Source organism: Sturnira hondurensis, unplaced genomic scaffold (assembly GCF_014824575.4).
Source record: "Sturnira hondurensis isolate 20B ecotype Veracruz unplaced genomic scaffold, ASM1482457v3 Scaffold0003090, whole genome shotgun sequence".
In the NCBI taxonomy this organism is placed as follows: domain Eukaryota; kingdom Metazoa; phylum Chordata; class Mammalia; order Chiroptera; family Phyllostomidae; genus Sturnira; species Sturnira hondurensis.
The window spans coordinates 8,648,501-8,664,066 of NW_028075721.1; the positions used below are offsets into that span (position 1 = coordinate 8,648,501).

The 15,566-nt window shown below is 58.6% G+C and overlaps 1 protein-coding gene across 5 annotated transcripts in view; it reads left to right on the forward strand.

Annotated features, from left to right (window-relative positions):
- The window catches only part of KIFC3 (kinesin family member C3), a 63,251-nt gene that overhangs the window by 33,501 nt on the left and 14,184 nt on the right, over positions 1-15,566 (forward strand). For 3 of the 5 annotated variants that reach the window (XM_037041626.1, XM_037041629.1, XM_037041627.1), the window contains 4 exons: positions 43-247; positions 2,859-3,001; positions 6,888-7,026; positions 11,132-11,331. In XM_037041626.1, the coding sequence (XP_036897521.1) occupies positions 43-247; positions 2,859-3,001; positions 6,888-7,026; positions 11,132-11,331 (687 nt within the window). Of the gene's footprint in view, positions 1-42; positions 248-2,858; positions 3,002-6,887; positions 7,027-9,749; positions 9,983-11,131; positions 11,332-15,566 lie in introns of those variants that run through there. The other 2 variants (XM_037041630.1, XM_037041628.1) reach the window with 2 other exon arrangements.

A 15,566-nucleotide genomic window follows, 5' to 3' on the forward strand; every position in this document is an offset into this window, starting at 1 on the left:
GCCAGCCGTCTTCAATCTCTTCTCCCCTTGCTGTCTCCGCAGGCTGCCGGGGGCCGGGAGGAGGCTGCTGAGCCCCGGGCCATGGTCCAGTCTCGCCGGACCTGGAACCTGGGAGCCACGCCCTCGCTGCGCGGCCTGTGGAGAGTGGGCCGGGCCCCGGAGCTCGAGCCGGGGATGGCTCGCCCCGCCCCAGCCAGCCCGGCCGCCCGCCCTTTCCCACACACCGGCCCAGGGAGGTTGAGAACTGGTGAGTCCGCATTTTTAAAATGCCTCTTTATTTCCCTTCCTTCCTCCAGATACCAGAGATGAGAGCGAGGTTTCTCGCAAGTTCCTAGGCACAGTCAGAGCTGTCAGGTAAATTACAGGGTCCGGCAGCCGGCGAGCCGAGCCGGGCGTGGAGTCGGGGCGTCAATCTCGCCGCGGCTGCTGCCCTGCGCTGCCTGTGCTGAGAAGTCGCGGACGCCGAGTTACACTTTAACGCAGCCCCGAGAGCAGGGGCAGAGCGCTGCCAACTGCCACGCGGTCCCGGCCGGCCAGGGGCCAGGTCGGGGTAGCTCTGCTGTCCGCCGGTCCTTGGCGGAGCGCTCAGGGTCTCCCTCCGGTTCCTGCCCGTGGCTGGTAAACAAGGTAGGTGAGGTGGCTGCCCGGCTCCCTGCGCGCCGCTGACACTTGATCCTGCCTGGGCTGGCCCGCGGATGGCGGGAGGAGTGGACTGAGGCTGCTCCGGAGTGGGGGCCTGGCGGCGTTTGGGTGCCCTGCGCCCGGTTTTTGGCGCCATTCAGGTGGTTTTACTAGGTGCCCGCCACAGCAGGTGAGTAGGGAAGGAATTCCCGAGTCTGGGCCCCCCGCTGCCCCCCTAGGGGAACTGTCAACACCAGCTCTCCTTTCTGGGTCATGTCCCCTGGTGCCTCCCACGTCAAGAAGTGAGCAGCAACTCTGATTCTGGGTTGGGGCTGGATTGTCTGGATTGCCAGGGCTGGGGAGCTACCCTTGACCCTCTCTCCCAAGTGTGGCTTGGGCAGGCCTTCCTGGAAGTGTCAGGGGAGAGCCGTGTCTTCAGGCAAGATGCCTTTGGGTGTTTGCTGTCTGGGAAAAGGGTTGGATCTGCAGGGAAAGGGTTGGATCGCCGGCCTGTCTGAGCTAGCAGAACCCTTTCTGGCCTTCGGGTCCAGGACTGCGCATTGAAAGAAGGGGAAATTGAGGCCCCGGAAGGGCTCGCAGCAAGCTCCTCTTTGGTTTCCTCTCTCCCAGCACATTTGTGCCATTAGTGGCAGCCATAGTGATGCCCTCCAAGGTCTCTCTGGGTGGGGACAGTGAGACTGGGACAGGGAAAGATTGGTCTTTGAGGTCGGGTAGCCCCGGTTGCCTGGAGGGGCTGAAGCTGGCGTCTACCCCACGAGATTGTCCTGAGAGTTACAAATGGAATCGGAACAAGTATTGCTTTTGTGGTTTAAAAAACCTCAACAACAAGAAGCAAAACACATGTGTCCTTGAAAAACTAAAAACAAAACCCCTAAAGTATAAAAAAATACAAATAGGCACACCTTGGAGATATTGCGGGTTCGGTTCCAGACCACTGCAACAAAGAGACTGTGGCCATAAAGCGAGTTTTCATCTTTTTGCTGGTGGAGGGTCTTGCCTTCAATTTGTAAAAAGCACAGAATCTGTGGAGTGCAGTAAAATGACGCTAGTGTAAGCTCGTCACTAAACATTGTAGATCGTCCCCCCAAGTTGTGTGTGTGTGCACACGTGTGCATAGCTGTGCACGTGCATGTATGTGCATGCCTGTTTTCACGTGCATGCATGTGCCCATGTAGGTCTGTCAGATGAGTGTTGGGAGGATTCTGTGCTTACACAGGCTTTTACCCACTTTAAAACTTTGAGATAAAGGTCAAGTGAAATCCGGTGTGTGGAAAGCTATGCATAGTGCCTGCCACACTGGGTAGGGTCTCTGCCAACATAGTTGACCGTGGGCCCCCACCTTTCTGGGGACCTGGCACTGTGGGAGCACTTTGTGTGGGTCATGTATTTTTGTCCTCACCACAGGACTGTGAGTTTGGTTCCTTATCTCATTTCATTGACAAGGAAACTGAGGATCCAGGAGGGTAGTAAGGCCTGGAAAGCACTAGGGCCCTGGCTGGCATTCGGGATACATCTCATCACAGCCCAGGGCGGTGACCGTTTGCCCTGTGAGGTGGCCCCCTCCCACCCTGCGGGCAGTGGTGGGGGTGGCCCTGCAGGCTGTGGTGGGGGTTGAGGCGGGGTGGAGGGGTGTGGATGCCATAGTCAGCTCTCTCCCCGACCTGGTGAGACAGGTGAGATCTGGTGAGACAGGAGACGTGTTGGAGGCCTGAGGGATGCTCTTTAGCTAGTCAGTCCCAAGCGTGCTTTCTGAGGTCTCAGGGACCAGGCCACCCAGTGTGGGGTTGGCCTTAATGAAGGCAGGGGAGAAGTTGCCACCTAGAGGCAGCCAGGGTAATAAAGCTGTGGCCCTAGGGCGCACCTTGGATGATTAATTAGCACAGCTAGCTTGGTAAGGTTTCCTCTGCGGCCTTCTGCAGATGGCGCTCATGAGCAAGTGTGAGTTCCAAAGCCACAGTGGAGGGAGGGGAGCCCGAGAGGGTCTTGGGTGCCCTCTTGGAGAGAACCTTGGAGTAGCTTTTGGTAAGAAGAGCGCTCATCCCCTGCCCAGTGCCAGGCTTCCTTCCATGCAGGGCAGGCGTGTGAGAGCATGTGCGTCCCTTCTCACCGCCCCTGGGTTGGCTGGAGTGTATGCAAGCCGAGCTCAGCCACGGCCCTGCCCAGCGGCCCGTGACCAGCAGCCGGAGCGCCTCACCTATCTTTCTGTCCTGGGACAGGGCGTGGAAAAGACACTCCAGCCGGCGGTGATGAAGACTCTGGTGCCCGAAGTGCGGCTCGTCCGGCCCTAGCTCAGTGCCGGGCCCTCAGCGTGGACCGTGCCGGCCCCGGCAGCCCCCGAAGGCTCTACCTGAGTGTGCAGGTAAGCCCTGGGGGCTTCTAACATGGGACGTGTCCAGCCAGGCAGGTGTGCCTGGTTTCTCTGAGCTTCATCAACTGGATCCCTACAGGCTTCTGGGTGGAAGGAAAGGGCGGAGGGAGAGCCCGGGACCTGCCTCGCGCCTCTTTGCCAAGCTCCTCACAGCACATCCGCCCGCGTGCCCGTATAGATGGAGCAGTTTGCTTTATTAGGTTATCTCAGGGGAAATCTCAGGAGGCGACCAGAGCTTTTTAGCCACACCCTGGCTGGGGGGGATAAGGTGGGAACTGCGGGCCTTCTCCGGGAAGCTGCAAGGAAGGCTGGGAGGTTTTAGGGTAGCAGCTGATTCCCACTCGGACGTGTGAGACCGCAGGACAATACCTGCATTTGCTCCTTTAGAGCGGGCGCCCGAAGCTGGACAGAGGGCTTCGCCAAAACTTGGGGCCTTTTCTTGTGCAGTTGTCACCAAGGGACTTTCAAAAGACAAACTTGACATATATATTTCATTGTAGAAATAATACAGAATGAAAACAGTAAGAATAGCTGCTATTTATTGAGCACTGACTTGGTGCCAGGTGCTGTACCATGTATTATATATCTCACACCAGTCCTCCTAATGGTCTCAAGAGACAGTAACTGTTTTATCTCAGTTTTGTGGATGAAGTCATGGAGCTTCAGAGAGGTTAAGTAACTTGCTACTGGTCACACAGCAAGCTGGGATCTAAACCACTGAATATGACAAGCTTTGTAACGTGTGATGTAAAGAATTTGCACAGGGCAGAAATGTAATACCTAGAAACTAAGTGCCTCCTATAGTCCTGTATTGTTGAGAAATCCACTATTCACTGTCTTAAAAAGAGGTTTTATTTATTTATTTATTTTTAGATAGAGGGGAAGTGGGGGGAGAAAGAGAGGGAGAGAAACATCAATGTGTGGTTGCCTCTCATGCGCCCCCTACTGGGCACCTGGCCCGAAACTCAGGCATGTGCCCTGACTGGGAATCAAACCAGTGACCCTTTGATTTGCAGGCTGGCGCTTAATCCACTGAGCCACACCAGCCAAGGCTGAGAAATCCAGCATTTAGAGTTTAGTGTTTATCTTTCCTATATGACCACTTAATTATATGTATACATTTTTAAATGATTTATTCTCACGTACTGGTCTGTGGCTAGCTCTTTCTTGCAACAGTAAATCTCAGTGCTTTCTTGTGCATGTCAGTATTTAGACAACCGCCTCATTCTTTTAAACCGCCGTATAATATTCCACTTTGGGGTTTACCGTGAGTTTTCTAACTGACCCCCTGTATCAGTTCTGATTGCGCTGAGCTCCTTAAAGTCTATACATTTGTGCAGCTACAGTGTCAAGCAATTTAGGACGCACGGCTTCTGCACTTTGTCAGTGCGTGCCTATTGACACATACTTGTGGAGTGCTCGGTCTGTGCCAGGTGCAGTGCCAGGTGCCACGCTAGGTGCTGACGTGCAGCAGAGAAGAGACCCAGACCTGAAAGTCTGATGGCGGTGCTGCAGAGGAATCAAATGATCACAGATGTAGGAGTGCGAACGGGCAAGGGCCGTGGACACAGAGGCGAAGGACGAGGGAGCAGAGTTATCTGGGCATGCCGGCAAGCCCCCCTGGCCAAGAAAGGTCATGCACGAGGGGGCCCACCTTGAAGTACCGTGTGCAAATGGAGGGAGGAATGGGGCGTGGGAAACGCACGTGCCCTTTGAGCTCGTCCCCCTTCGTGCAGGCGGAAGTCCTGGTTCTTGGTGGCGTCTGGTCCCAGGTCTTGATCTGAGCGTGGGCCCGGAGAGTGATGCTGCATCAGAGACAGTCTTGGGCTTCGAGGTGTTTCTTGGTCCTTCTTCTGTGGTCCGTCTGAAAACTGAACCGAATGGCCTGCCATCAGTCAGTTCTGGGAGAAAAACCGGTCTGGTGCGAGAACAGTTAAAGAAACCAGAGAAGTCTTTTTTTCCTCTCTGACTTGAGCCACTGGTTGTTTCGTCGGGCGGTGGTCAGAAACTGGCTGCTCAGAGTGGGGCGGTGGCTCTGTTCTTGAGTCTTGATTACGGGGTGCTGCGTTGTGGCTGCAGCCGAATCCCGGGGTCAGCAGATCTTCCCCGAGCCCCGAGGTGCTCCGGGCAGCAGCCCCGTGTCTTTCCGGGCGCCACGAAGCTCTGTTGTGTTGTAGGTGCTTGGAGGTCGGGGGTGTGGGGCCCAGTGGGGACCCAGATGCGGGTGGGTGACTGTAGGCATGGTGGCCCTCCCCGCCAGCCTCCCAAACAGCTAAAACCTGAGCCGGTCCCTACGGAGGCATTGTAGAAATTCCCACCCCCCTGGGAGCCGGCTGCCCTTCCTGTGGCTTGGCCCGCAGGCCAGAAATAGTGTAACCTTTGCTCCGGCCCACAAATGGAAACTTCCAGCTGCCTGGCCGTTGCCGCCACCGCTGACAAGCCCGCTCGTGATGGAGTGGCAGTTCGTCAGAGGGTGGGGACAAAGCGAGCTTGGCAGCGTTTTCCTAAATTTGAGAGATGGCCCTCTGCCCTCCCGCCTCCAGCAGCGCGTAAGGTTGAGAAAGGGCAGGGATGGCAGACTAACGGGCCTGGTGATGTTGCTTTTTACGTCTTTTCAGTTCCCTTCACTGGCTTTTTGATGACACAAGTGAAAGGTCTGACAACACTGGAAATTACGTAATGCTACCTGTATGGAGCTCCTAACAGGTGCAGACATTTTGAGTAGTGGGTTAGGGTATCACCTCCGTTACCTTTTACACCAGCTCCAGGAGGTGGGTGGTTAGCATCTTTTCAACTCTAAAAATGGGGAAAATGAAGCTTCAGGGAGGGGAAGGGACCTGCCCAGAGCCACACAGCTCCCTGGAGACAAGGAGCCAGTCAGGCCTTCCCGACTCTAGACTTGAAGTGTGTTTAAAACTTCGGCCCCCATCTCTTTGGAACAATGGCAGGCGGGAAGACACGTAAAACACGCCTGCAGCCTCTCTTCCCAGATAACTTTTATTAAAAAAAGCAGAGCAGAAACTATAGATGTTTGTAAGGTTAAAAAAGCAAATGCCAGCAAGGTTCAAAATGAAACGCAAAGTCTCCCTTCCTTTCTTCCCACCTTCTCTCTGTTTATTTTTTTATTCTCCAAAAAGTTTAAGTCATGCATGTTTCTCCTCTCACTGGGCCTCCCAGGGAGAACCCGGATTGATTTTTCGAGGTGTGTTTCATCTTGCTTATCCTCAAATGGGACCGCTCCGCAGGCGAGGCTCCTACCTTGATGGCTTTCCGTGCGAGCTGCAGGCCGTGCCCTGTGCAGGGACCGCTTTCTGCCTCTCCCCTTCTCCTCGCCTGCCCGCCTGTCTGCTCTGCCCAGCGTTCCCTGCCTCGTCTCCTCCTAGACTACAGGGGGCCACAGTGGGGTGGGCCGTGACCTTCCTCTGCTAGCGTGGACCCACATGCCCCCTCCCTGGCAGGCTGGTGCCGTTGGGAGGTGGGGACAAATTGACATCACGGGAGGATGGTTGCCCTTTGATTGCCACCGGCCTGGTGGGGCTGTGGGCCTGTGCTGAGTGAGTTGCTGCTCTGGTGGCTTATGCACCCTCGGGCCAGGTGGGCGTTACCCGGGGACTTCTAAGTGCCCAAGAACCTCTCTTGCTGGCGAAGAGGGCCAGCTACCGATGGGGCCAGGGGAACACACAGCCACTGTCCTGCCGTAGGAGCTGGGCACGTTTTCTTCCAGACCTCCTTGTCCCCACCGACCTGCACAGTGAGGGATGGCCCTCGGGGCTGGCACCTTGTCGGCCCCAAGGGCTGATGCAGTGTCCTCCCGTTCTGGCGAGTCCCTCCCCACGGCAGTGCCCTTCACGTGGGGACTCTGGTTGTGTCTTGGCAGCAGGCCCTGCAGGACAAGGGGTGCAAGAGCAAGAGTCAGGGGACGAAAGACGAGAAGCTCCCGAAGAGGCCAGCGCCGGCCCCCAGGCGGGACCGGGAGGCCCAGGAAGCTGGTGGCACCATGAATGTAGAGAAAACAGGTAAAGGAGGTCTGCCCACTGACCTGGGATGGCGCTCGCTGAAGCTGGCGCTGGAGGGGAGCCTCCGGGGCTTCTGAACCGACCCCACACACTGTCCTCCCCCGGAGGTGGCCCGTCCAAATCCTGGGCGCTGTGACATGGAGCGCAGAGACCCCTGCCTGCCCGCCCGCCCCTCCTGGCACACCCTCCTCCCAGAGCGACCGAGCCCCACTCGGTGATAAGACGCTTTGGCTAGCACGGGCTGGAGTTGAATTTCCCTGCTTTTTGTCTTTTCCCCAGTGCCCGTCCAAAGCAGGGCGATGGGGGGAAAATGCCACCGTCTGCAGAGAGTGGCCTGGCTGCTTCCCCTGGCATCCGTGGGCCCACTGGGGACCCAGAGACCCTAGGACAGGGCCTCACTCTGCTGCTTCAAGGCCGAGAAAGGGGAGCTGGTGGCTCCACTTGTCTCTGGCAAGGCTGACTGGCTCTGGAAGATGCTAAGGGCCTCCTTTGTGGGGTTCCCCAGAGGGAAGCCTGAGCCCTGCGAGACTGGGGAGGAGCACCCTGGAAGGGCCCAACGGGGAGGCGAGGAGGGTGCGGAATGACAGCGTCGGCCTCTCTCTTGTTCCCTCCTCCTGTCGCCAGAAGTCTGCTCTTGCTCCACGGTGGAAGCCTCTAATGCCCCCTCTGAGTCTGTGCCAGAGCCGCGCCCGCTGGGCCGGCCCTCCGGTGTGCTGTGGCAGGTGCCAGGGGCTGGCCAAGCCCCAGGCAGACAGGCCTTGGGGAGGGGGCCCTTGTCCAGCCAGGCAGGTGGCCTCTCCTCATTGGCTGAGAGGAGAGAGGCCACTTTTAGTCCAGAGTGAGGACTGACTTTTGTCCAGGGGGCCAGGGCGGGGCCCACAAGGGGCGGGGCCCAGGCAGGGTCTCCAAGGCATGCTCTGTTTTGAAACTGACGTGCTAAGAGGTATGCGGCCTCCTCGTGTAAGAGCAGATTCAATAGCTTGTCCCCAAGTGCCCGTTGCTCTCCCACTGTCCCTTAGCTTCCTCAGGGTCCTTTCTCCTCCAGCGAGCACTCTCTGGGCGCCCTTGAACTCCCCGGCACACTGACAGTGTGCTGAGTCTGGATGGACCTCGTGGGGCGTGAGCTCTGAGGGTGTCGCCAAACCTTCTGTGATACAAGCCGAGTGCTGGACAGGCAGGGCTACTCTGTGTCTGCTGGGTAGCACCCACTCTCACTGGCTCATGCCTCAGGGCATCCAGGCTCCTGTCCCAAGGGCTCGGACGGTTGTCCTCACTTTGCGGACCCCGAGGGGCCTCTCCCACACGTCTCTCCAGTGGCAGAAGCAGCTCTTCCCCAGGGCCCAGGGCTCCCCCNCCTGGCACACCCTCCTCCCAGAGCGACCGAGCCCCACTCGGTGATAAGAGGCTTTGGCTAGCACGGGCTGGAGTTGAATTTCCCTGCTTTTTGTCTTTTCCCCAGTGCCCGTCCAAAGCAGGGCGATGGGGGAAAGATGCCACCGTCTGCAGAGAGTGGCCTGGCTGCTTCCCCTGGCATCCGTGGGCCCACCGGGGACCCAGAGACCCTGGGACAGGGCCTCGCTCTGCTGCTTCGAGGCCGAGAAAGGGGAGCTGGTGGCTCCACTTGTCTCTGGCAAGGCCGACGGCTCTGGAAGATGCTAAGGGCCTCCTTTGTGGGGTTCCCCGGAGGGAAGCCTGAGCTCTGCGAGACTGGGGAGGAGCACCCTGGAGGGGCCCAACGGGGAGGCGAGGAGGGTGCGGAATGACAGCGTCGGCCTCTCTCTTGTTCCCTCCTCCTGTCGCCAGAGGTCTGCGCTTGCTTCACGGTGGAAGCCTCTAATGCCCCCTCTGAGTCTGTGCCAGAGCCACGCCCACTGGGCCGGCCCTCTGGTGTGCTGTGGCAGGTGCCAGGGGCTGGCCAAGCCCCAGGCAGACAGGCCTTGGGGAGGGGGGCCTTGTCCAGCCAGGCAGGTGGCCTCTCCTCATTGGCTGAGAGGAGAGAGGCTGCTTTTAGTCCAGAGTGAGGACTGACTTTTGTCCAGGGGGCCGGGGCGGGGCCCACAAGGGGCGGGGCCCACAAGGGGCAGTGCCCAGGCAGGGTCTCCAAGGCATGCTCTGTTTTGAAACTGACGTGCTAAGAGGTATGCGGCCTCCTCTGTGTAAGAGCCGATTCAATAGCTTGTCCCCAAGTGCCCCTTGCTCTCCCACTGTCCCTTAGCTTCCTCAGGGTCCTTTCTCCTCCAGCGAGCACTCTCTGGGAGCCCTTGAACTCCCCCGGCACACTGACAGTGTGCTGAGTTGGGATGGACCTCGCGGGGTGTGGGCTCTGAGGGTGTGGCCAAACCGTCTGTGATACAAGCCGAGTGCTGGACAGGCAGGGCTACTCTGTGTCTGCTGGGTAGCACCCACTCTCACTGGCTCATGCCTCAGGGCATCCAGGCTCCTGTCCCAAGGGCTCGGACGGTTGTCCTCACTTTGCGGACCCCGAGGGGCCTCTCCCACACGTCTCTCCAGTGGCAGAAGCAGCTCTTCCCCAGGGCCCAGGGCTCCCCCGTCTCCACCCCCTGCTGGCAGTCTGCACAGGGCTGAGGGCTGTGCCCATCACATGCTGCCCACGGGTGGCAGCCCTGTGGGCAGGCCTGGAAGCATCCATCTGACCTCACTCTCTCTAGAACGCAGCAGAAGCTGGGCCAGCTGTGTGTGACATGCAGCTGGGTCATAGGCAGGCCACGTGGTCAGGGCCACTAGCCAACCAATGGCTGCCCCTGCTCCAGCTCTCTAGAGGGTTTCCCGAGTCAAAGTTGTTTCAAGGGGTTGGGAGCGGGGACTCCTCACTGCCCACCCCTCCTGCGGATGGCGCCGACAGGACCTGCCCCGCCGGGGCACCTGCCCCCTCTACCCTCCCTGCTCCGCCCCGCCCCACGGGCGCAAGCTGCCGTGTGGCTTCGCCACAGTCCTGGTAAGCAAACTTGCTGCCTCCCATGGGTCGCAGCTGCCAGTGGGGTGTATGACTTTGGGTGCAGGTGGCTTCTTTCACAGACTCAGGGCCCCCAGTCCCGCCCTCAGGGATGGGGCTCCAGAGTCTTTTGTGGGGGCATCCAGAAGCCCCAGGGCTCTGAGGTCAAGTGGAGGTTTGGGGCAGCAGGTGCTTCTTCCCCTCTTCCCTCATGGACACTTTGCTCTTGGATACTTCCTTCTTGCTCCGGCGGGCTTTGCCCTTTGACCCTGTCCCCTACCCCAGTTTCCCCGCTCCAGGGTCTCTTAGCCAGCTCCCCACCTGCAGAGACCAGGACCATTCTGGGTGCCTTCGAAGCAAGCTCCAACGAGCCTGGGTCCCAGGCCTTGACTCTGTCTTCTGTCTTTGTCCTTCCGTCGGTCTGTCTGTCTCTCTCCTGCTCTTGGTGGCAGGACAGTGGAAGGCTGAGGCCGGACTCAGGTGGAGCCGGCCCACCCTGGCACTAATGCGTCCTCCTGCCTGTGTGGCAGTCCCTGTGCTCACCCCCCACATGAGCAGGCCTGCCTGTGGTCCTGCCCACGCGCCGTGTCTGTCTCTGCATTCGGTGTGTCTGTCCCTGGCACACACCCCCCACCCGCCCACCCTTTCCATGTGCAGGTGACCACACCGTGCAGAGGGCAGAGGGGGGCAGGCAGGGGAGCCCCCACCTCTCTTCTCCACTCTGCAGAGGGCTTGACGTTTAAAGAAACCCTGTCTCCCATGCACAGTGCTTTCTGGGGAGGTAACCCTGACTCCTCAGCTGCTGCCAAAGGCACTTCTTTCTTAGTCGCGGTGACTGGCAGGCTGGCCATGGACAGGGTACCGCCCACTAGACCTAAACCCATGCTCTTTAGGGAGTGTTCAGGGAAGCTGCTTTCCTGAGTCCTGACCCAGGCGTTTCCACCCCCAAGAAGCTGCCCTGCAGAAGTGACTTCCTCCCGAGGCAGGCCCTGGAGTCCCGTGACTCCCCCACGCTGCTGCCCCCCAGCCCTCGCCCTGCACCATCCCCTCTCTCGCCCTGAGAGTCTGGTCGGCCCTGCCACGGCGGGCCCCTCTCCTCAGCCAGGGTGGATCCTCTGCTGCCCTGCTGACGGGTGACTACTTTGCTCATAGGTGGGCTGCTAATTGGCAGCGGGAGGTGCTCGAGCCTGTCGGGGTCCCCAGGTGCAGTCCCCATGGTGCATAAGATGGTGGAGGCCATGTCCCAACTGCAGGAGGAGAAAGCCCGGCTGCAGGAGCTGGCGGCCTTACGGGAGAGGCTGGCCCTCCAGGACAGTGACCTGCAAACCGCACCCACCCAGCTGCAGAACCAGGTACCTGGGGAGGATGGGAGGGGCAGAGGCCACTTCCCACCACGGAGCAGGTTGGAGGATGTCGGCCGGGTCACCTGGAACCCACCAGGCCGCTGGCATAATGGACAGCTGGGTCTTCTCTCCTGGCTTGTGAATGTACAAGAGGGCAAGGTGGCAAGAGTGCTGGCCCTCCCGTCCTGGTCACCCTTGTGCCCCATTCCTTGTAGTTCCCAGGGGCTGGGACCGCCGCTCCAGAGTGTCCGGCAGTGCACATAGACGTGAGAGGAGCAGGGAGGGGCAGGGACACTGCGTGCCCTGAGTCCACCCGTCTGCTTGGCAGCCTGAGGGGACCATAGTCACTGCAGAGGTCACCCCACAGAAAACTGGCAGGCAGGGAGAGGCCAGCGTGAGTGTACCTGGGAGGAGGGCGCACTCTGGCCTCTGCGGGGCAGGAGAGCTGAAGGTTTATGCTGTGAGCATCGTCTCCTGCCTTCGCTGGCCAGGAGGACACTTGGGGACTCTCAGCCCTTGCTTTATCCTCTTCATTCCCCATACTTGGGCAGCAAGGCCCCTTCCCTTGGGCTTAGCTCCCCACTCCTGTTGGCCTGTCTTTTGTGCCTGTGTCTGACCCCCCACTCGCCCAGGCCCCCAGCCCCCTCTGCCCCATCATCGCTGCATTGGATCCAGGTCTGCCCTGTGGAAAGCGCTGCCTCTGGGCAAAGCCAGGTTCTTCCCTGGGGGACACACAGCATGTGGCCCTTCTCTTGACCGACTGTCACTGGGTACTGTGACTTGTGCTCAGTTCTGGGGAGTAGTGGTCTCTTTATGTACTTTCTAAAGGCAGCATTTTTTCCAGCTTAGGGGTGTGTCTTCTTCTCAAGAACTATGTGTCCTGACCACAACCAGTCCCTCGCTGAGTCGGGTGGCCCTTCTTGGGTGTCCCTAGGGCCTGTGTCTCCCTCATGTATGCAGACTCTGCTGTTTGGTGCCTCTGGGCCCGTCTGCCCCACGAACAGGGCCTGCTCCAGGCAGGTGTGACGCAGCAGGCCTGCACCGCCGCTGGCTCCTGCAGTGCCCACCTGCCTCCCTCCCTCAGGTGTTGGCTGGCTTCCCAGGAGGTACTGGCACCCAGCTCAGTGCTGGGGATGCCCAGGGAGACAGGTGCGCCCCCACCTGCGTGGCTGTGGTCTGGGGAAGACACATGCTGGTTACACGCGCCCATGCCAGGGGAAGTGCAGATGGCTCTGAGGGTGGGCATGCATTCAGGGTGTGGGGGCTGTGCCAGGAGTTTTGTCTGGGAGGTCAGGACCCACTGGGAAGGTCAGGGGTGGCTGCCTTGAGAAAGTGACACTGGAGCTGTGGCCTGGCACAGAACAAAGGAAATGTGCTCTGCACTGAGGGAATGAGTCCATGCAAAGGGACTGTGGCCGGGAAGCAAGACGAGTGAGTGCATTTGTTATCTAATGGGCTTGGTTCCAGGCCCCCCACCCTAGGGACACCCAATCCTCCGATGCTCAAGTCCCTTTTAGGAAATGGCTTAGTTTTAGCGCAGATCCTACACCCTTCTTCTCATAGACTTTTAGATCATCTCCAGATCAGAGTGCCTAGCGCAAATGCTACGTGAATAGTTTTATACTGTATCATTTAGGGATCAACTTTCTAGATTTTTATTTCCCAATATTTTATTATTATTTTTAAATATTTTATTCATTTACTTATTTTTAGAGAGAGGAAGGGAGAAAGAGAGGAAGAGAAACATCAATGTGTGGTTGCTTCTTGCACGCCCCCTCCTGGGGACCCAGTCTGCAACCCAGGCATGTGCCCTGACTGGGAATCGAACCGGTGACCTGCTAGTTTGCAGGCCGGCACTCAATCCACTGAGCTACACCAGCCAGGGCTATTTCCCAATATTTTTCAACTGAGGTCGGTTGAATCCCAGGATGTGAAACCCGAGGATACAGAGGGCCAGCTGTCTGAAGGCAGAACCAAAGCCTGGGTAGCTGGGGTGCGGCACGGGGCACTGCCTGCGGGGCAGTGGGGCTGTCACGGCCTGGTCTGCAGGACACACCCTGGGACATGCGTCGGGCCCTCGGCCAGCCTCAGCAGCTCTGCCTTCCCTGACCTGCCCCAGGGCAGGCCGTCCAGGCTCCTCACTGTTCAGACACGCTGCTTTGTTTTTAAAGAGCTTTACTGAGACATAACTCACTTACCATAAAATTCACCCCTTTGGAGGTGTAGGGCTTAGTGGTTTAAGTATATTCAGGTGGTGACGCCGCCACCACCACTGGCTAATGGTGGAACATTTTCATCATCCCAAAAAGATCTATTAAGTCACCCCCACCCCACACCCCCTCCTCCTGGCAGCCGCTGATCTGCTTTCTGTTTTATGGATTTGCCTTTTTCGGAACATTTCATGTAAATGAAATCATACTATCACGTGGCCTTTTGTGATTTTTGAACAAGTTTTTTTTAAAAACCGTTTTTACCCTTAGTTCGCCCAATCTGCTTCTTAGAGGGGAAGCTGAAGGCGAAGCGTTGAAGCCTTTCTGGTGTCTCTGAGCCCCTGACTCCCCCCTCCCCACCCCTGCCCCGTGGCCCTGGCCGACCTGGAGAATTTGGAACGCTGCCTGGTCTTTGCTCACTTTGGTTTATCCTCAGACGTTCGGAGAGCCGGCTCCTTCCGGACAGTTTCTCAGCGGATGCACCTGAGCTGCAGCGCCCGAGCGAGCCGCTGCCCCCCGGGGGTCCTACCCTGGAGGCAGGTTCAAATCCTGACTTTGGCACTACTTGTTGGTGGTGTGACCTTGGGCTGGCTCGTCATCGCTCTGCACCGCAGTTTCCTCATCTGCACGGTGTGGGACCCACTGAGACATCCAGGGCTACGGCGGGGCCGCCATCAGTGCCACTGTCACTGGGGAGGGTTATGGATTGGGAGTCACGGGGGCGGGACTCTGGTCCTGGCTTTGCTGCTCGCTGGCTGGGCAGCCACAGGAAGTCCCTTCCTGTCCCGGGCTGCATTTCCTGGTCTCTGACCTGGGGCCCACAAGTGTCTGCTTTGTGGTTACAGTCCGCTGTGAGCCTGGACAGAGAGATGGAGTGCAAACTGTAAAGTGCTGTACCTCGTGAGGGCCACTCCTGCATGCTCCCGTCCCCCGTCAGCCTCGCTGTGGTTTGACATTGACCTTCCTGGTCTCGTCAATGTTGGCTCTCTAAGGAAAAGCCCACCATGAGATACTCTCCGCCTTGTTCTCTCGGTGCCTTGTTCTCAGCCTTGTCCAGACTCACCTCCTGAACGGGGCTGCCCTCCTGAAAGGCAGTGCTAAGAGAGGTTAAGAGGGAGCACTCTAGGGGTTCCTGCTGGGGGGCCCCCCGAGTTACACTCTTAGGTCTGCCACCTAGCTGTCAGGTGACCTTGAGCCAGTTGCTTAACCAAGGCTTAGTTCAATCTCTTGGAACCTCAGTTTTTCTTCCTATAAAATGGGGATAATAATAGCATGTACCGCAAAGGATCGGGGGTTCACAGTGCCGACCTGACGGAACACCCTTGCCCACGGGCGAGGCCGACTCAGTGACTGGGGCTGCTGTAACCCTTGTCCCGGCCTGGGCTCATGAGGGCTGCTTGTGACTTTCCAGCCTCCTGCCGGTTATGTGTCTGATGGAGATGTTTGTGTTTGCGGGGAGCCTAGTGTGCTCCTTGTGGGGAGCACTCAGGCCAGAGGTCACCTCCTCTGTCCTTGAGCACCAGCTGACCCAGGCCACAGAGGCCGCTGGTCTTAGTCTGGCCACCAAGTGAGGCTGTGGCTAGTCTGGATGACTTCCCCTGACGTTGGCAGCCACAGCAGCCCCAGGTGACGTCGTGGTGGCTCCAAGCGCCCTGCCCTCTGGAGCTGTGACCCCGTTATACAGGTGTGGAAACCAAGGGGTGGCGAAGTGGAGGCTTGTCCAAGGTTATGTGGTGGGCAGGGCGACGTCTGCATTATGGCCTGGGCACTCTGGTGGGGGAGTGTGTTTTCCAGCTGCCCCTTGGTGGCAGGACTTGACTACAGAAGCTTGGCAGTGGAGGCAGGGCCGGATGGGCCCGGCCAGGTCAGGTCAGTGGTCACGGAGCCAGGAGTCAGGTCCTATGTTGAGAACAGAGTAGGGTTCTCTATGTTGAGAACACCTGGGGCTGCCCCTCTGGTTTGGGGGATGTTTCCTTGAGGCCCAGTGGATCCTAGGCCCTCTGGCCTCCCCATCCTAGTAAGGCCTCCTTCTCA